The sequence below is a fragment of the Malus domestica genome, chromosome 07 (genome assembly GCF_042453785.1).
Source record: "Malus domestica chromosome 07, GDT2T_hap1".
NCBI classification, from domain to species: Eukaryota; Viridiplantae; Streptophyta; class Magnoliopsida; order Rosales; family Rosaceae; genus Malus; species Malus domestica.
In genome coordinates, this window is record NC_091667.1 from 1,294,371 (window position 1) to 1,315,359 (window position 20,989).

The window sequence follows — 20,989 nt, forward strand, 5'->3', positions numbered from 1 at the left end:
ATCGGCCGGCTAGAGAGCGAAGAGCAGCTGCCTCGAGATCTGCTGCGAAAGGAGAAAGAGACTCTGTTTCTGCCCCGAGATCTCTGTTTCTGTTTCTGGATGTGCATGATCTCTCTTATTGTCGTGACGAAGTTTCTGGAAATGAAGCGAGATCTACTGCGCTTTCAGGGTTGTGGGAGGATATATTTTGGGTCGGTTTCTGTGTGCGATTGACTGAGAGAGGAGAAAGAGACTGACTTTTTTTTTTGGATTTCTTTTTGTTTTGGTTTCTGTGTATGACTGACCGAGAGAGGAGAAAGGCGATATTTGGTTTCTTGGGTTTTTGTGATTTTGCAGATTTACAGTGGAGGTATGAAAATTTGAGAGAGAACCGACATAGCTTTTCGTGTCGTTTCCCACAGACGACGCCAAATGTTGATGCACAAAACCGAAGGTCTTGGAACAATGTAAATCCGACCGTGAATCTGCATGAAATGTAAATAACACAAGATGTATTGTGGTTCACCCCAAGGTTTGGGCTACGTCCACACTGATTGTATTTATTTGAGGGGAGAGAGAGCTCTGAGAGTGAGAGCGTTGAGAGGGGTGAGAAGGCTCCAGAAATGGCCTCTTCCAATTGTAAGGGTGAGGGGTCCTTTTATAGAATAAGGACTCCTCACTTATTACATATTTGCCCATTCTTTTATCACATAATTACATTTAAGTCTCCTGAGTATTTATACGAGGTCTAAATACGAGACCCTAAATATGGTATAAACACATTGTAAGAAGCCGCTTTCGTTTAATGATACAGTTTCTATTAAACACATCTGTCTGTCTTCTCATAATATCCTAATTTCCTCTATTTAGTAAGTATGATATTTTCAACTTTAGTTCGTAATTCTATATTGAATATATTCGTTGCACTGGAATGTTACCAACGGCTGCAAACCATTTTGGTTGTAACACTTCTGATGCCATCTTTAACTAGGGGATTTCATATTGCAGGTTTGCAGTCATCAAGACGCAGATCCCTCTTTACCTTGGCAACATCGATGATCATCTTCTCAGCTAAAGCCTACAACGTGGTTGCTCTTGGTCCTTGTGCTAAAGCAGCACTTACAAATGAAACAGTAGGTGCAACAGAGTTTCCGGACCACATTTCCATTGAATGTTAAATTGGCGTAAATTGGCGGGCCTTTTAAGTTATTTATAGTTTGATTTGAGGTTTCCGACGTTAGCCTTGCTCAATATTGACGTGTATGCTTTGATGACCTGCTGTCAGGTTGATCCATTTCTACAGTTGGTTGATGATCGCAAATTGCAAGCTATCAATTCTGGACCTGACCAAGTAAGGAAAGTTTATGGGTCAAAAGAAGATGATGAGTATTAATATTTGGATCCAATATATTTGAATGAATATTCTGCTGCAATTGCAGCAGAGTTTATATACATCTTTGTTACACACAGCATGCAATAAACAAAAGGACTGGAAGTGGCATCCATGTTGTCCTTGTTGCAGCAGTCAGAAACCACATGCAGTGGCCTTGCTGTCCATGATGCATGTGTCATTGCTTTCCAGATAATGGTGCATCTACACATGCTAACCTAGCTGTCAAGGAATGATAATATTCCTTCTGTCCAGTTTGTGATGTAGTGGAGCACCTTTAACACTCCTCCTCAAGTTGGAGTACCCAACTTGCCAAGATGTGAACGGAAGGTAGGTGCTCTCAGTGGCTTTGTAAACATGTCTGCTATTTGACGTCCCGTCTGCACATGAGAGGTCTTGATCTCTCCCCTCTGAATCCTTTCACGAACAGTATGACAATCCAGCTCTATGTGTTTGGTTCGTTCATGATACACAGGGTTCGCTGCAATATGTAGAGCAGCTTGATTGTCGCAAAACAACCTTGTTGGCTCAGGATGGTTTACACGTAAATCATTCAACAAATTCCTCAGCCAAGTAAGCTCACAAGTGGTTGCAGCCATGGAGCGATACTCGGCTTCTGCTGAAGATCTTGCCACCGTGACTTGCTTTTTACTTTTCCACGATACAAGTGATTTACCAAGGAAGATACAAAAACCTGTCACTGATCGACGTGTGATCGGACATCTAGCCCAATCCGCATCACAGTAGCCAATCAAATTAAGTTGGTTCTCCGTAGGAAATTGTAACCCTTGTCCTTGTGCTTCTTTCAGATATTGGAGGAGACGATGTGCTGCTTTAAGGTGATAGAGTGTTGGTTCTTGCATGAACTGACTGAGATTATTCACTGCATACGTAATATCTGGCCTTGTAATGGTAAGGTATATTAATTTTCCAACCAAACGTCGATATCGAGTCGGGTCCTTGAGGGCATCACCACCTGTTGTCGTCAACACTAAATCTGGTTCCATAGGTACCTTGGCAGGTCTTACGCCAAGCAAGCCAGCTTCCTCCAATATGTCCAGAGTATACTTTCGTTGGCAAATGGAGATCCCAGCTTTGGACCGTGCAACTTCGACACCCAGAAAATATTTTAATGGTCTAAGGTCTTTAATTCGAAAACATCCACTAAGAAATTGCTTGAGTTGACTAATGGCTTCCTCATTATTTCCTGCAATGATCATGTCATCGACGTAGAGCAATACTACAGTAATGGAGTGTCCACAAACCTTAGTGAATAATGAGTAGTCCGCATGAGACTGTTGAAAGCCAATTTCTTGAATGGTTGATGAAAAACGTTGGAACCAGCTGCGAGATGCTTGCTTGAGTCCGTATAATGACTTGTGAAGTCGACAAACCATAGTCTCCCCTTGTCGACGATAACCAGCAGGTGGTAACATATAGACTTCCTCATGGAGTGCACCGTGAAGGAAAGCGTTTTGGACATCCATTTGGTGAAGAGACCAGCTGCGAACAGCAGCAATGGTCAAGAGACAGCGGACAGTAATGAGCTTAGCAACGGGGGCGAACGTCTCTTTGTAATCAATACATTCGCGCTGCGTGAACCCTTTGGCGACAAGGCGAGCCTTGTAGCGTTCGATGGTACCGTCGGAATGATACTTGATTTTGAAGACCCATTTACATCCAATAGGGCGTTGGTAGAGGGGTAAAGGAACCAAAGTCCAGGTGTGATTGGCTTCAAGCTCAGAATTCATAGCTGCAAGCCAGTGAAGGTCATGGCGTGCCTGCTCATAAGAGGCTGGTTCAACTAAGTGAGAGACATTGTGAACAAAAGAGCGATGAGCAGTAGAGAGACGAGCATAAGAAACATACCGGTGAAGAGGATATCGTGTGCCGGACATGGTGGAAGAGATGACGCTGGGCTGAAGCAAAGCAGCATGATGGGTTTGATAGTCACGAAGGTGGGCAGGTGGTTGTTTAATGCGTTCGGAGCGACGAAGGGGAATGAGGGGCAGCGAAGGAGACGATGGTGCAGGAGTTGGCGAGGTAGTAGTGGCTGGGGTTAGATGAGGTATGTCAGGAGGAAGGGAGTTAGTGAATGAGGCAGGTAGATCAATAGTGGGAAGGAGGTTTGAAAGTGCAGGAGTGGGGTCGTCATGGGGAACAGGTAAGACTGGGGTATTGTGGTCAGGTTCTGGTGGTAAGTTAGCAAGAGGGAAAAGATGTTCATGGAAGGTGACATCGCGAGAGGTAAAAATGCGCTTGCTATCAAGGTCATAAACGCAATAGCCCTTCTGACCAAGGGGATATCCCAGGAAAAGGCAGCGACGAGCACGAGCATCAAATTTGTGTGAGGGAGTAAGGTTGTTAGCATAGCATAAACACCCAAAAACTCGAGGATGAGTGTAGACAGGTAGTGTCCCATGCAAGAGTTTATAGGGAGATTGATGGGAAAGCAGGGGTGTTGGAAGGCGATTGATAAGGTAACAGGCAGTTTGTACACTCTCCCCCTAGAACTTTAAGGGTAGGTTAGCTTGAAAGCGTAAGGCTCGGGCAACATTTAAAAGGTGACGGTGTTTGCGTTCAACGACTCCGTTCTGTTGAGGGGTGTGGGCACAGGTGTGTTGAAAAAAGGTGCCATGAGTGTCTAAGAAGGATCGCAGAGATATGAATTCCCCCCCATTGTCTGCACGAAGGGTTTTAATGTCACGATTAAACTGTGTTTTCACCCAAGAAAAGAACGAGTGGATTATGGTTTGTGTGTCAGATTTAAATCGCATGAGATGAACCCATGTGAATCGAGTGAAGTCGTCTACAATGGTGAGGAAGTAACGTGCCCCAGAGGGTGTATGTGTTTGGTGCGGCCCCCAAATATCACAGTGGATCAAATCAAAAGGTGCAATTGATTTTATTGAACTGGAAATAAAAGATGAATGAGTTTGCTTTGCTAAAGGACAAATATCACAAACATGTGTAGAATCAAAGATGATTTCTGGAATGGTCTGGGATAAAGAGTGAAGAGGAGCCGAGGATGGGTGCCCAAGACGTTGGTGCCACAGTGTCGAGGTGTGGTTGACATGGTTGGCGAGATGAGGGTTTTGTGTTGGAGTGAGGTAGTAGAGTCCATTAAACTGCTTGCCTAGGCCAATCATCTTCTTCGTAGCCATGTCCTGCACAACACAAAAACCGGGGTAGAAAATCACAACACACTTCAATGCCCAAGTTAACTTACTCACAGACAATAGGTTCACACGAAATTGTGGTACATGCAAAACTCTGTCAAGGGTTATCTTGGGTGACAGTTTAATAGACCCAATGGATTCAATCGCAGCCTGTCCACCATTTGGTAACCCAACAAAATCATGTTGGGGTCTAGTGTGATTATGGATGGGTGATGAGTGAGAAATATGATCTATGACACCCACAACCCTAGTTCACGAAAGACTTTCAAATGCAGCTACTGTGACGGAGGACATCCAGTTGAACGTTGTTTTTTTCTTATTGGCTTCCCTGAAGGACACAAATGGCACGGAAAGAATGTGCAGCCCAGAAATAGGCGTACACCTCCAGCCTCCAACAATGTTGAGACACTACCATTGACAACTGCTCAGATTGACACAACCAAAGCATCCATCTCCAGCAATCAACCAACGTTCACAACCGAGGAATATCATCAACTCATGGCCCTTCTTCGCAATAAGAATGGTACCAATCTGCCACTTGTACATGCAACAGGTATCTATACGCCCAACTGCAACTTTACACAACATTCTCCGCATTCAACATTGTATTGGATCGTGGATAGCGGGGGTGCCATAGCCTCCTTTTGGTGCTGTTGAACGACTGGTTTGAATTGCATGGGCAGTGGGTTCACGACGATTCACCACATCTAATTGGCGTTCGTGTTGGAGGACCAATCCATGGACTCGTCGTGTATCCGGGAGTGGGCTCATCATCAATATAGAGCCTCGTATGGTGGAGTAGTTCTCGTTCAGTCCCATTAAGAACTGCATGACTCTCTCTTTCTCTTCCCTGTCTGCATGTGCCTTGGATCCTTCGCATTCACAAGCAATGGGCTCATGGTATGATGCTAATTCATCCCAAAGAGCTTTTAATTTTGTGTAATAATCTGAAACAGATAGCTGTCCTTGTCGGTGTTCGACAATCTCTTGTCGAATTTGATAGATCCTGGAATCGTTGCCTTGCGAGAATTGATCCTCAAGGTCCCTCCATGCTGCTGTCGCAGTTTTGCAGTAGAGTGTACTGTGAGCAATGTTGCCTTGTACAGATTGCCAAATCCAAGATAAGACCATGTCGTTGCATCTCTGCCAAATTGAATATTTAGCATCAGTGGTTGCAGGGTTCTTGATTGATCCATCAACAAACCCTAGTTTGTTTTTGGCGCTGAGAGCAATTCGCATAGAGCGGCTCCATTGTCCATAGTTGTGTCCATCGAGAAGTTGTGAGACTAAAACAAGACTTGGTGAGTCTGAATGATGCAGAATGAGAGGATCAGATACATGAGGTATCATCTCGTCGCCCATGGTGGTTGGGTTTGTTGAAGAGGAACTGGTTGTGTTTGTGGCGGAAGCAAAGATGAGCCTTCCAGAGTCACCAAGATCGGTGCTCTGATACCATATTAATATTTGGATCCAATATATTTGAATGAATATTCTGCTGCAATTGCAGCAGAGTTTATATACATCTTTGTTACACACGCATGCAATAAACAAAAGGACTGGAAGTGGCATCCATGCTGTCCTTGTTGCAGCAGTCAGAAACCACATGCAGTGGCCTTGCTGTCCATGATGCATGTGTCCTTGCTTTCCAGATAATGGTGCATCTACACATGCTAACCTAGCTGTCAAGGAATGATAATATTCCTTCTGTCCAGTTTGTGATGTAGTGGAGCACCTTTAACAATGAGGATGCTTTAAGGTCACTTTCTGCTATAGAAAAAATCTAAGGAATCATTTGCTACCATGATAGTGCAGACGCTTAGAAATTCACCAGATGTAAACTTCCTATCACATTGTATTACCGGAACCATGTCTAGTTCTTTGTAATTACGATTCTGATACTAGCTATTTCGGTTTTCTTTTTTTAACTACAAGATTCATCAATTATAAAACAGCAGTTGCTTAATGATTTTCTGCCTGATGATGCATGTCCACTGGGAGCTCCGTTGAACATGGAAACACCCAGAGAAATCGACCAAGTTGGCATACAAGATGATGGAGAACCTGATAAGGTAATTTACTCGAACAACTTCCTTTTTTTGTATAATATCCGAGCAATTAAGTGTACAGAATGATTTTATCGTGCAGGCGGAGCCCCCATTATTCACAGTTGGGGATGATGCCTTACCCAATGCATCTGAAAATCAAACCGACCCTGGCACAAAAGTTGCAGTGGAATGTTTAAGCCTAATAAGCGTTGATCAGCTTTTAGATTCGGTTAGTGAGGCCGCTCACACTGTTGCTGGTTTGTGGCCCTTGCAAAAGTCAGACAGAAAATATGTAAATATATGGATATTACATCAAGTTGAACATTATGCTGAGCAAGAGAGTGATTCGTGTGCAGGTTTTGGAGACAACACATCAAGTTGGAAGATTATCAGTCTCAGCTGCTACAAACATGCCTTACATGGAAATGGCTGGCCAGTGTGAGGCCATTCAAATGGGGAAGCAGCAAAAGTTGTCAACGTTTATAGTTGAGAGGTGGTGGGCGGTTGGTGTGTGCTCTACTAGTTTAGAATTAAATCAAGAAATATACCAATCCCATATGAACAAAGGAGGAGTCCTTGTCTTTTAAATTCCTTTGTGACATAATAACCTTATAGATGTCAATTTTTCTAGGGGTACCTCTCAACTGTTTATCATTATAAATGGAAGTGGAATTTATGTTTTTGCACCGCTTGGAAATGAAAGTAATAATCGTACCTTTGAAAGGAAATTAGGCCAAGTGAATGATTTATGTGGAATTTTGTGTTGTGGGCCAACCACAAAGAACAAGGAATATGATATGTGAATATTCTATTCCACCTCGAGAAAAAAGAAAGAAAAAAAAAAAGAAAAAAAAAAAACTCTTTTCTACTTGACTCTACCGCTTTTTAGTTTCAGCCACTCAAGTTTTTGATTTTTTTTAATTTATGAATTATTGTAAATATATCGATGACAAATATAAGAACTCAGATACAATGAGAATACATTTGCTTCTGGAAATTTTCTGTTCTTAACATGTATTTTTTCGCTTAATATGGTTCATTTATTGATACAAATGTTATGAACTACATAGTATTTCCTTTTTCTTTGTGGTTGGCCTACAACAAAAAAATTCCGCGTGAATTAGGCATTCGGCCTAATTTCCCTTCAAGGGTTTGAGTATTACTTCCAATAGGTGCCAAAATATAAATTCCACATATAATGACAAAAAGTTGAGAGGTACCCCTTAGAAAAAGTCCAATGACATCTATAAGCGTATAATGTCACATATAAACTTAAAAGACAAAGACTCTATCTATAAGTTGGTAGGATATGTTAAATTTTACCCTAATAAGATAATATCTACTAAAGAAAATATTTCAAGATATCTCTAGATACATTAGGATTTACAGAATCACATTCATATTTTAAATATGGTTGCAGCATAGATGAGTTTTTATTTTTTATTATATATATAACGATATATATACACCAAAGGGTGCAAGAATAAATTGATTTCGAACTCCTCATCCATAAGATTCGAATCTAAAATCTTTCACTCATAAGTAAAGAAAAATATCACTTGATCGTAATATTATATAATTTATTTTGATTTTCTTTTATATCAATTTTAATTATTGTTACACCCTTAACATATTAGGTTTTTTTTTTTTCATTTATTGTAAAGTTCTAATAGGGATATCTATTTATATATTTTAAAAAAAATTATTATAAATGAACCGATGAGAAATATAAAATTTAGATTCAACGAGGTAGAGGATCCTCTTCGGATCGACTTTGTGGGAATCTTAGGGATCCCCACATCATAGCCGTTCAATGTACATCGTACGGTCAGTTTTTGTTAGATACTATTTTTGTTTAATTTTAAATAAAAAAAATCAAATAATTTATGACCGCACGATTCATAATGAATAGCTAAGATGTGAGGATCCTTAAGATTCCCACAATTTGAATCCAGATGGGATCCAAATCCCTTTTTTTCTGGAAATTTTTTGCTCTTAGCATGTATTTTTGCTTAATATAGTTCATTTTATCTATTGCTACAGATGTTTGTGAACAGATTACTTGTCATGTTTCAGCAGATACCCCTATTAACACTTTACATTAAATGAAAAAAAAAACCTAATCAGTTAGGGGTGCAACAATAATTTAATTGATATATAAAATAAAACTAAAATATGTCACTTGATACCAGTTGTGCACTGGGTACGACCTTTCCTCTATTTAACTCCGCCTATGTAATTTTACATTGCCGGTCCCAAACCCGGATAAAGGAGGAGGGGGAGGGCGTCAGGTAGTCGACAGCCGGCACTCCATGATCACGTCGAATCCTTATGAAAATGAATCCAGAACAAAATCGCGCTAAAGCTAGGGCGTCACCCGTAAGTGGCGCGCTGTGTGGCCCGAGCACAGTGATAAGTGAGCAAGGGTCGCTGTATCTCCATCGGCACCCGGATGCAGTGTTAAATGAGCAAGGGGGCCGTAGAAACTTCTTTTCGAACGACTCCACTCAAAGTTGTTTGGGAGCATATGCTCCTATCAACTTTACACGGGACACACAAAAGAAGTACTTTGATCCTATTAGACGGGGGAGGGTGAATAAGCTAGGACATAAGGGTAGAGTTCAAGAGAGCAAAATGCGTTTAGGAACGTGGAATATAGGAACCTTAACGGGAAAATCTATGGAAGTAGTGGAAGTTATGGTGAGGAGAAGGATAAATATTATGTGCCTACAAGAAACTAAGTGGGTTGGTAGTAAGGCAAAGGATCTAGAAAACTCAGGGTTTAAACTTTGGTATTCGGGCACAAATAGAACGAGAAACGGTGTTGGCATCATCGTGGACAAGACCTTGACACAAGATGTTGTAGATGTCAAGAGGGTAGGAGATAGAATCATGGCAATCAAGATTGTAATAGGACAAGAACTTATCAATGTGATTAGTGCGTACGCACCTCAAGTAGGGTTGGATACGAGTTCGAAGGAGAAATTTTGGGAAGACCTTGGAGACTTGGTGCAAGGAATTGCTCAGACGGAGAAGTTATTTATAGGAGGAGATTTAAATGGACACGTGGGCAGGGAGACAGGCAACTATGGAGGTTTTCATGGTGGCCATGGTTTTGGGGAGAGAAACGAGGATGGGGAAGCTATCTTGGATTTTGCAATGGCATATGATCTCTTCTTAGCCAACACCTTCTTTAAGAAGAGAGAAGAACATGTGATCACCTACAAGAGTGGGTCGTCAAAAACACAAATAGATTTTCTTCTAATGAGGAAAGGGGATCGTATAACTTGTAAGGATTGCAAAGTTATACCAGGAGAGAGCGTGGCTAATCAACATCGCTTGTTGGTGATGGATGTACATATCAAAAGAGTGAGACAAAAGAACAAGACTTGGAAGTGCCCAAGGACTAGATGGTGGAATCTAAAAGAAGAAAAACAAGCCATTTTCAAAGAGAAGGTAATCACCCAATGTGTGTGGGATAGAGAGGGGGAAGCTAGCCAAATGTGGGATTCCATGGCTAGTTGTATCCGAAAAGTAGCAAAAGAGGTATTAGGAGAGTCCAAGGGCTTTGCCCCACACCAAAAGGAATCTTGGTGGTGGAATGAGGAGGTACAAACAAAGGTGAAGGCTAAGAAGGAATGTTGTAAAGCCTTATACAAGGAGAGGACCGATGAAAATGGTGAAAGGTATAGAAAAGCGAAGCAAGAGGCGAAGAAAGCTGTCAGAGAAGCTAAGTTAGCGGCTTACGACGATATGTATAAAAGACTAGATACCAAAGAAGGAGAGTTGGATATCTATAAACTAGCTAGAGCAAGGGAAAAGAAGACAAGGGACCTAAACCAAGTGAGGTGCATCAAGGATGAGGATGGAAAGGTTCTTGCTACAGAGAACGCGGTTAAAGACAGATGGAGAGGTTATTTTCATAATCTTTTCAATGAAGGACATGAAATGAGTGCTTCTTTAGGGGAGTTGAGTAACTCAGAAGAGTGTAGAAACTACTCTTTTTATCGTCGAATCCGGAAGGAAGAAGTGGTTGTAGCTTTGAAGAAGATGAAGCATAGAAAAGCAATAGGCCCAGACGATATACCAATCGAAGTGTGGAAAGTTTTGGGAGAGACAGGTATAACATGGCTCACTGACCTTTTCAATAGGATTTTGAAAACGAAGAAGATGCCAAATGAGTGGCGAACGAGCACTTTGGTGCCTATCTACAAGAATAAGGGCGACGTACAAAATTGCATGAACTATAGGGGTATTAAGTTAATGAGTCATACAATGAAGCTCTGGGAGAGAGTCATTGAGCATAGATTGAGGCAAGAGACACGGGTTTCGGACAACCAATTCGGGTTCATGCCAGGGCGCTCAACCATGGAGGCAATCTATCTCTTACGAAGATTGATGGAAAGATATAGAGATGGGAAAAAGGATTTACACATGGTCTTTATAGATTTGGAAAAAGCGTATGATAGGGTCCCAAGAGACATTCTTTGGAGGATTTTAGAGAAGAAAGGAGTACGAGTAGCATATATCCAAGCTATAAAGGATATGTATGAAGGAGCAAAGACTGTCGTAAGAACTCATGAAGGACAAACCGAAAGCTTTCCCATAACTGTAGGATTACATCAAGGCTCATCCTTAAGTCCTTACCTTTTTGCGTTGGTAATGGATGAGTTAACAGGACATATTCAAGATGATATTCCTTGGTGTATGCTTTTCGCAGACGATATAGTGTTGATAGATGAAACTCAGGAAGGGGTAAATGCAAAGCTTAACCTTTGGAGAGAAGTGTTGGAATCTAAAGGTCTTCGCCTAAGCTGATCAAAGACAGAATATATGGAGTGCAAGTTCAGTGCAAATGGAGGCCAAAACGAGTTAGGGGTGAGGATCGGAGATCAAGAAATACCAAAGAGCGACCGTTTTCGTTACCTAGGATCTATCTTGCAAAAGAACGGAGAATTAGATGGAGATCTCAACCATCGAATACAAGCTGGATGGATGAAGTGGAAGAGTGCATCCGGCGTGTTGTGTGACCGCCGTATGCCACTGAAGCTCAAGGGAAAATTTTATAGGACGGCAATAAGGCCGGTGATGCTGTATGGCACAGAATGTTGGGCGGTGAAACATCAACACGTACACAAAATGGGTGTAGCGGAGATGAGGATGCTTCGTTGGATGTGTGGGCACACGAGAAAGGATAAGATTAGGAATGAGGATATCCGGGGTAAAGTAGGAGTAGCCGAAATTGAAGGAAAGATGAGAGAAAATCGGTTACGGTGGTTTGGACATGTGCAAAGAAGGCCTACTGACGCTCCGATTAGAAGATGCGACTATGGGACAGAGGTTCAGGGCCGAAGGGGTAGAGGAAGACCTAGGAAAACTTTGGAAGAGACTCTAAGAAAAGACTTAGAGTACTTGGATCTAACGAAGGACATGACACAGGACCGAGCACAATGGCGTTCTAAGATTCATATAGCCGATCCTACTCAGTGACTTGGATTTTCCAAGTCTCCAACCGAGAAGTTTTCCTCACTCGGAAAATTAAGGGACCACTACCCCAACCTACATGCTCCACTCAGAAAGCTTCAACATACAAGCTTCAACAAAAGAAAATTCAAAGAACTTAGCGAAGAAGGCTTTGGTGTATTTAACAAAATACGTTGAAATGAAGGAAAACTTATTTATTGATATCCCCGATAAGCGACAAATATGTACCTATACATGAGTCAAAATAAACAAACAAGATGGAGCCTTCACAAAGGTTGCTTATGAGAAGTCTCAGCAGTCGGTAGAGCCCCAGAAAGAGAAGGCATCAAAGGGGGATCATTCGGAGCCTCAGTACTGGACAGAACCCTAGAAGGAGGAGGCATCAGAGGTTGATCATTTGGAGCTTCGTTACGCGGTACAGCCCCAGAAGACGAAGGCAATAAATGCCTTTGGAACAAACCCACAAATCTCTGATGATCAAGTAAAACCTGACCATCAGTTTCCTTCATCTGGTCAAGCTTCCTCTTCATGTTTGTAGCATAGTCATGTGCGAGCCGGTGCAACTGTTTATTCTCATGCTTGAGCCCTCTAATCTCCTGTTTGAGACTCATCACTTCGGCCGCCAATGATTCAACTTGGCGGGTTCGAGCAAATAGGCGTTGGGCCATATTAGACACAGAACCTGCACACTGAACACTGAGAGCCAGCGAATCCTTAACAGCTAACTCATCAGACCGTTTGGAAAGTAGTCTGTTATCTTTGGGAGTGAGAAGGTTCCGGGCCACCACCGCAGCGGTCATATCGTTCTTCATCACGGAATCCCCAACGGTAAGAGGACCAGTAGGGGAGACGAAGGATGGGCGCCATATGTTGTCTGGAGAAGGCGGGGCTGCCTCTTCAACAAGGTTCAAGTCAAAACGACGGTCGGAGGGGCCAGACATTTTCAAAGGTGTTGAAGAGAGAAGAAGTCGGACAAATCAAGATCTTAGAAGTGCAAGAATGGAGCTTCTACTGGTGGAGATTCAAGTGTGCTTTGGAACTTAATGCCAGCCCCTATAAAAAGCTGCACTCGACGGAGCTTCAGACATCGAAGAGGCGCCTGCTCAGAAATCGAAGAGGCGTTTGCTTTCTCAAAAGCTGGGCTGCTTAGAGACCACGAGGGTGATCTCATAAATCGAAGAGGTGTTTGCTTTCTCAAAAGTTGGGCTGCTCAAAGACCATGAAAGCTGATCTCAGAAATCGAAGAGGCGCTCGCTTTCTCAAAAGCTGGGCTCCTCAGAGACCACGAGGCCCGATCTCAGAAATCGAAGAGGCACCTACTTTTCCAGCCTTGTCAGCACCTGTCACACGCACACTCAGCTTTGCGAAAATTATGGGTATTCTGTCGAAGACTTCTGGGGAAGTAGAAAACACATGAATCTTACTGTCCAATCACCCACTTCCCACACGCAACAATAGCTCATGGGTACCACAGATAATTTTGCCAAAGTTCTCTGCCAAAGTTGAGCACGTGAAGCTTGCAGCTCCCACTACATCGCTCTGACCAAGAAGGGTAAAAGAATAGCAAAGAAACAGCACTAACAAAGTTTAGACCCATAAATTTTGAAGGTCTAGCTACCATATTATTACCCACAAGGGTAAAGGAACAGTACCACTGCTGGATAATTGGAAAGTCCCTGTGTGTCAACCTCTGTGCCTCGTGGCAAGGTAGACTAGCAAACATGCCCAACCTGTACTCACATTCGAGAAAACACTCCCAATAAGATTGCTTGCTCCAAAATCGAAGAGGCACCGTCCTCCGAATCTCGAGAGCCAGACTCCCAACATGACTACTTTCTCAAAAATCGAAGAGAGGGTAAAGGAACAGTACCATTGCTGGATAATTGGAAAGTCCCTGTGTGTCAACCTCTGTGCTTCGTGGCAAGGTAGACTAGCAAACATGCCCAACCTTTACTCACATTCGAGAAAACACTTCCAACAAGATTGCTTGCTCCAAAATCGAAGAGGCACCGCCCTCCGAATCTCGAGAGCCAGACTCCCAACATGATTGCTTTCTCAAAAATCGAAGAGGCATCGTTCTCCGAATCAATCGAAGAGGCGCTCGCTTTCTCAAAAGCTGGGCTGCTCAGAGATCACGAGGGCCGATCTCAGAAATCGAAGAGGCACCTACTTTTCTAGCCTTGTCAGCACCTGTCACACGCACACTCAGCTTTGCGGAAATTATGGGCATTCTGTCGAAGAATTCTGGTGAAGTCGAAAGCACATGAATCTTACTGTTCAATCACCCACTTCCCACACGCAACAATAGCTCATGGGTACCACAGATAACTTTGCCAAAGTCTCTGCCAAAGTTGAGCACGTGAAGCTTGCAGCTCCCACTACATCGCTCTGACCAAGAAAGGTAAAAGAATAGCAAAGAAACAGCACTAACAAAGTTTAGACACATAAATTTTGAAGGTCTAGCTACCATATTATTACCCACAAGGGTAAAGGAACAGTACCACTGCTGGATAATTGGAAAGTCCCTGTGTGTCAACCTCTGTGCCTCGTGGCAAGGTAGACTAGCAAACATGCCCAACCTTTACTCACATCCGAGAAAACACTCCCAACAAGATTGCTTACTAAAAAATCGAAGAGGCACCGCCCTCCGAATCTCGAGAGCCAGACTCCCAACATGATTACTTTCTCAAAAATCGAAGAGACACTGCTCCCCGAATCTCGAGAGTCAGACCCCCAGCATGATTGCTTTCTCAAAAATCGAAGAAGCATCGTTCTCCGAATCTCGAGAGCCAGATACCACATACCACTTTTTCAAAGTGCTCTGACAGAGTTAAAACATGTGAAGCTGGCAGCTCCCACTACCGTGCTATGACCAAGCAGGGTAAAGGAATAGCATTACTACTTGTTGTTAGGGAGACTCCTATATATGTCGACCTTCATCCCCAACGGACAGGCAGACCTGCAAAAATTCTTAACCCTTCCTCATATCTAAGAGGGCACTCCCAACGAAGCCTTTCGAAATATTCAGCTTTCTTTCCCCCCGATAATACCTCTGCAAACAAGCTATACTAGAGCAAGAATATCTCATATCATCAGGGTTAAAAGCAAGAGTATCCCATATCATGCTTTTTCCCTGTCTTTTCCTTTGGCCTTGTTTTTACCTGCAAGACAAGGAGAAAGAGAGCAATCAGTCAGCACTTGAAATCAAGCTCCCAACCAGGAACTGACTGCCTGGAACCCCTTACCTGATTACTTACCTGGCATTGCTCTCGAGTACTCATCTTCAACATCTTATGTTTCCAGGGAAGATACCGCATCTGCTTGAGGAACAGATAGGGCAAGTGCGAAGGATACAAGGAAGCATGTGGAGACAAGCGTAACAGCACACGTGCCTATACATCCATTACTCTGTCAAAAGCAAAAGTATCCCATATCAGCAGGGTCGAACGTACTCTAGATTTGATGGACTTGTTTTGACCCTCAAATTCTTCAGTCGGCCTTATACTCTGGAGGAAACCAGAAAACCCTCCAGCTCAGTTCAAGAATAAGCCTGTGGAAAGTTACTTCTTCAAAAGCAAAAGTATCCCATATCATCTCTTCTCATTTTTCTTCTCTTTATCCTTCATGCTGCTGCAAGATGGGGAGAAGGTGAACAATCAGCCGGAGCTCTGATTGCTTACCTTGTCTGTCACCTCTTTCAGCAGATCCCTTAGCTCGGCGACTTGGGGGACTCCTACTACATGGTTTGTATCGCGCTTGACCAAGCCTGAAACTACAAGTAAGCTTCAAGTGAAATTGATACATTACCTTGTGCATCTCCACCAGTTAAAGATACCACCCCTGGATGGATGAAGAGTACTTCCAGAGAAGCTGCCACATCTACCTATGAGACAGATAAGGCAAGTCAAGATGATACCACACTCCGATACTTAGAAGTTTCGTGATTACGAGATCATTCTCCCACAATATTTCCTAATGTCATTTGTACTCTAATGTCATTTGTACTAAATCATTCACTTGTACTCACTAAAGGAGAGCTTAAACCTATGTACTTGTGTAAACCCTTCACAATTAATGAGAACTCTTCTATTCCGTGGACGTAGCCAATCTGGGTGAACCACGTACATCTTGTGTTTGCTTTCCTATCTCTATCCATTTATATACTTATCCACACTAATGACCGGAGCAATCTAGCGAAGATCACAAAAAGCGACCGTTTTCGCTACCTAGGATCTATCTTGCAAGAGAACGGAGAATTAGATGGAGATCTCAACTATAGAATACGAGCTGGATGGATGAAGTGTAAGAGTGCATCCGGCGTGTTGTGTGATCGTCGTAGGCCACTGAAGCTCAAGGGAAAATTTTATAGGACGGCAATAAGGCCAGCGATGTTGTATGGCACAGAATGTTGGGCGGTGAAACATCAACACGTACACAAAATGGGTGTAGCGGAGATGAGGATGCTTCGTGGGATGTGTGGGCACACGAGAAAGGATAAGATTGAGAATGAGGATATCCGAGGTAAAGTAGGAGTAGCCGAAATTGAAGGAAAGATGAGAGAAAATCGGTTCCGGTGATTTGGACATGTGCAAAGAAGGCCGACTGACGCTCCGGTTCGAAGATGTGACTACGGGACAGAGGTTCAGGGCCGAAGGGGTAGAGGAAGACCTAGGAAAACTTTGGAAGAGACTCTAAGAAAAGGCTTAGAGTACTTGGATCTAACGGAGGACATGACACAAAACCGAGCGCAATGGCGTTCTAGGATTCATATAGCCAACCCCACTTAGTGGGAAAAGGCTTTGTTGTTGTTGTTGTTGTTGTAGGTTGGAGATTTTAAATTCAAATGTTATCAATGATGAGTTTGAAACCAACTTATTCTTTTACCTCTTAGTAAGTATATTTTTAGGAAATTGTTATTAACACTCCAAAAAACTTATTTTTGCACTCCAAACTTTCTATAATCAGAAAGAAAATATACTTATAAGGAGTGTAAAATGAAATTTTTAGAGAGTTAAATAACAATTTGTTGTTTTTATATATAAAAAATGAAAAATGAAACTCATCGCTACTTGTTTTCCCACTAATTGACTTTGTTTTTTGTTCTCTATTTCTCCGACAATGACTCTATATCCACGAACATATCATATATATAGTTGCTGACATAATATGAATCGTTCACTATAATCACCAAAAGCAGTACTCAATATAAGGTTGCATTTTGCTACCTACTACTTAGTACTATAGTCTAATGATATTTTTTTTCAAAAGCGAATTTGAATCACATTATAATTGCTAGCCCATTGTAAGGCTTAAGCTCAATCTCTCACCCTTTTAGAGTAGATAATATCGTTTGTTAAAAAAAAAACTTTTTGGGGCCGGAAGGCTTTGCTTAGTGGCAACCATAAAATTATATAGTAAAAAGACATTGAATGTATATACTGACATTAAATAGAATCTAGGGACTAAAATTAATTTTTAATCTTGTAAAAGACATTTTTCTAAACATCATCTTATTTAAAAATTAAAATCTAATTTTCTATAGAAATTATATAACTGTTCCAACACACAACATATATATATATATATACACACATATTACACGCGAGGATACAATTTATATAATAAAAGGGAGTCAAAGCTTGCAACTTTCAACGAAACAGTACTTTCAAAAGAGAAGGAATAAAAACCCTAGCATCAAGGCCCTCGCCGGCAAACAGACCATCGAGGACGCTTCTCACATATGATCGATGCATTCTGTGAAAATTTGAACTTCAGCTGCAGTTGGTCGTTTCTTTCTTCTTCTTATTTGACCAAAACATTTGTTCTTCTGGGCACGTAACTCTGGACGGATTCGATGGATCATGGATCAGATCACGTTACGGTGTTCCAAGTACAAATAACACTACCCGTCTTATAACAAACTTGCGCTTAAAAATAAACCAGAAAGCCTACATTTATAATCAGCCCCACTAACGAGGATACGGCTTGTAATGTTTGAGTCCTCATTTATCGACACATAAGCAGAATTTTTAGATTCATATGATTTTGTTCCTTCCGTGGTGTCTTTTTCACTGTTATGCAAGTAATATGCAGGTTTTGAAGGTAATAATGAGAGTGTGACAGAATGACAATTAAGCATCGAAACAATTGAAGCCATGGTTGGTCTGCTAGCCACATTTTCTTGGACGCAAAGTAAGCCGATGTGGATGCATCTCATTATTTGGGTTCCTAATCCTGTCGCTAACACAGGATCTATGATATTTGACACCGTATCCTCCTTCTAGTTTCTCCATGCCTATAATAAAGTTGACAACTACATTAATGAAAGAAAGTTCATATACTAAGAGTTAAATCATGTGTAAAATCAAAAATTATATTCTTACTCACATAGGTTAAACGGTCCTCTTCATCCTCACCACTTCATAAATTGGTAATCTTTCGACCACTTAAGATCTCAAGAACTAACACACCGAAACTAAAAACATCCAATTTGACAGAAAAATGTCCATGAATTGCATACTTTGGAGCCATATATCCACTGCATGATATTGAACAATATACCGAAAAACATAGCTTTTATTGAATGAATAATCAGAAACAAAACAAGGAGGTCTTTATATAGAGAAAGACCAAAGCAAACCCTAGACTAAAACCCTAAACCAAATCCTAAACAAACTCAAATACTTAATGGGCAAGTAACTAATCCTTGGCCCGCAAGATAACAACCTAAATTCCAAACTAAATTCCAACACCCCCCGTCAAACTCATGGCGGAACACAGTCATGAGTTTGCAAAGTAGATGTGGATACAAGACTCCAAATTCTAGTGCTAATGCCAATGCGAAAAACACAACCATGCTAATGTCGATGCCAACTTCAAAACACAACCATGTTAATGCCGATGCCAACTTCAAACTACCATGTCAATGCCGATGCCAACTTCAAACTACCATGTCCAATCATCCTTCCTAGATTCAGATTTTGAATCAGTTCCAATATGCAAAACAACAGTTGCTCCTCCTTTCTGTGGAAGTTCATGTTGCTGAGACAACTTAGGACATTGGGATTTCCAATGCCCTTTCCCTTTACAATAAGAACACTCATCCATAGCAACCCTACGAGACCTTGTCGCAGCAAATGCTGAAGTATTTGACGACGATGAAGAGAGCCTATGTGACTGCACGCGAACTTCTTCTGCTTGTAACTCATTAAGAACAGAATCAACAGATGGAAGAGGAGTTCGATGAAGGATGGAGCTACGGAGTGTCTTGAACTCATCTCGAAGAGGCATTAGAAACTGAACAAGACGTTGTTCTTCTCTATATTTACAATAGAGCTTGACAATGCCGAGTTCTTCAGGCTCAGTTAATGCAAGTTGATCCCAAAGATTGGTCAGTTCATTGTAAAACACTTGAATACTCTTATCACCTTGCTGGATTGTACGAATCTCCATTTCCAATTGATACCTCTTAGCAAAATTGGCCTTGGTATACAACTTTGCCAAGTGATCCCAAACTTCCTTAGACGTTGAGAACTTAGCCAGTTGCACTCCAATAGCCAAATCAACAGAATTATTAATCCACGTAATAATCTTTGAATTATTCATCTCCCATGCAGCAACCAATTCAACATGTTTCTCATCTTTAGGGTTATTTGGAATAGAAATCATTCCAGAAACATAGCCCCACAAACCTTTTCCAACCACAAACCTTTTCCAATCAAAAAATTCTTCATCACATATGCCCAATACACATAATTATTTCCATTCAATTTCACACCAATAGCTTGTAAGGAATCATCCTTTGCAGATGCCATGACAATACTGAGGAACAAGGAGCACGATACCTGGTGCAGATGCAGATCAAAGGTGCAGATGCGACTGATGCAAACTGATGCAGATGCAACGATGCAGATTGATGCAGATTGAAGCAGTGTGACAGATGGTGGGTGCGGTATGGCGGTGGTCCAGTTGGCTGCGATGATTGCAGCGATCTGAGCAAATGCAAATTCAAGTCGGTGCAGCAGGTTGCAGTCGGAAGCGTCCAGTGGTGCAGGGTGATCCGGTGCTGATGGTAGACTCACGAGTTCATGAATCACTCAGACAGACGGCACCGAGACAGGTCCAGCTAACCCGCTCTGATACCATATTGAACAATATACTGAAAAACATAGCTTTTATTGAATGAATAATCAGAAACAAAACAAGGAGGTCTTTATATAGAGAAAGACCAAAGCAAACCCTAGACTAAAACCCTAAACCAAATCCTAAACAAACTCAAATACTTAATGGGCAAGTAACTAATCCTTGTCCTGCAAGATAACAACCTAAATTCCAAACTAAATTCCAACAATATTCACCAAATTAAAACATGAATTTAGGATACTAATTTAGCTGGAATTTTTGGGTACTTACTAGGTCCCCACAATTGTCTTAGTATCTCTTTGAGTTTGATCCATCGTAAACAATCGAGCCATGACAAAGTCTGCAATTTTAGGATTCATATCTTCATCTAACAAAATGTTGCTAGGTTTAAGATCATGGTGAATGATTCGAAGATGAGAATCTTCATGAAGGTAAAGAAGCCCTCGAGAAATCCCACCTATGATTTTGCCATCTTAACTTGAAGGGCAATATAAGTGTTAAATGCATGTTGGTTCTGTTTCTCAAGAAACAAAGCATTTTTTTGCAACTGTATCTTTTGTAATCAGCTTGGTTGAATGTATATAAAAGCCGAACTGCTCATTTTACCGACACCTTCCTCTCATCTATCCCTTTTGTTCGTTCATGATTGTGTTGAATTTTTTTTTTCAGGTTAAAATGTTTTATTCATGTGGTTAAGGCTGGTGCATTCAAGTCTCGCAGCAACGCGCGGACATTTTTGCTAATCATATAATTTGAGAAAGAAATGAGAG

General features: G+C 41.6%; 1 protein-coding gene across 2 annotated transcripts; it reads left to right on the plus strand.

Annotated features, from left to right (window-relative positions):
• The first annotated feature begins 6,344 nt into the window (after positions 1-6,344).
• Positions 6,345-7,279, plus strand: LOC103411181 (uncharacterized). Of its 2 annotated transcripts, none has more exons than XM_070825130.1 (3): positions 6,345-6,617; positions 6,694-6,822; positions 6,950-7,279. In XM_070825130.1, the coding sequence occupies exons 1-3, from the start codon at positions 6,558-6,560 to the stop codon at positions 7,178-7,180; spliced, it is 420 nt and encodes a 139-aa protein (XP_070681231.1). In that variant the 5' UTR covers positions 6,345-6,557; the 3' UTR covers positions 7,181-7,279. The 2 variants fall into 2 exon arrangements, with proteins under 2 accessions (XP_070681231.1, XP_070681232.1); XM_070825131.1 differs by having other exon boundaries at positions 6,399-6,617; positions 6,694-6,850.
• Positions 7,280-20,989: the final 13,710 nt, after the last annotated feature.

Coding starts and splice junctions, on each gene's coding strand:
- LOC103411181 (XM_070825130.1), top strand. CDS start 6,558: ATGGAAACACCCAGAGAAATCGACCAAGTTGGCATACAAGATGATGGA. Junction 6,618..6,693: donor ATGATGGAGAACCTGATAAG/GTAATTTACTCG, acceptor TTTATCGTGCAG/GCGGAGCCCCCATTATTCAC. Junction 6,823..6,949: donor TTGATCAGCTTTTAGATTCG/GTTAGTGAGGCC, acceptor ATTCGTGTGCAG/GTTTTGGAGACAACACATCA.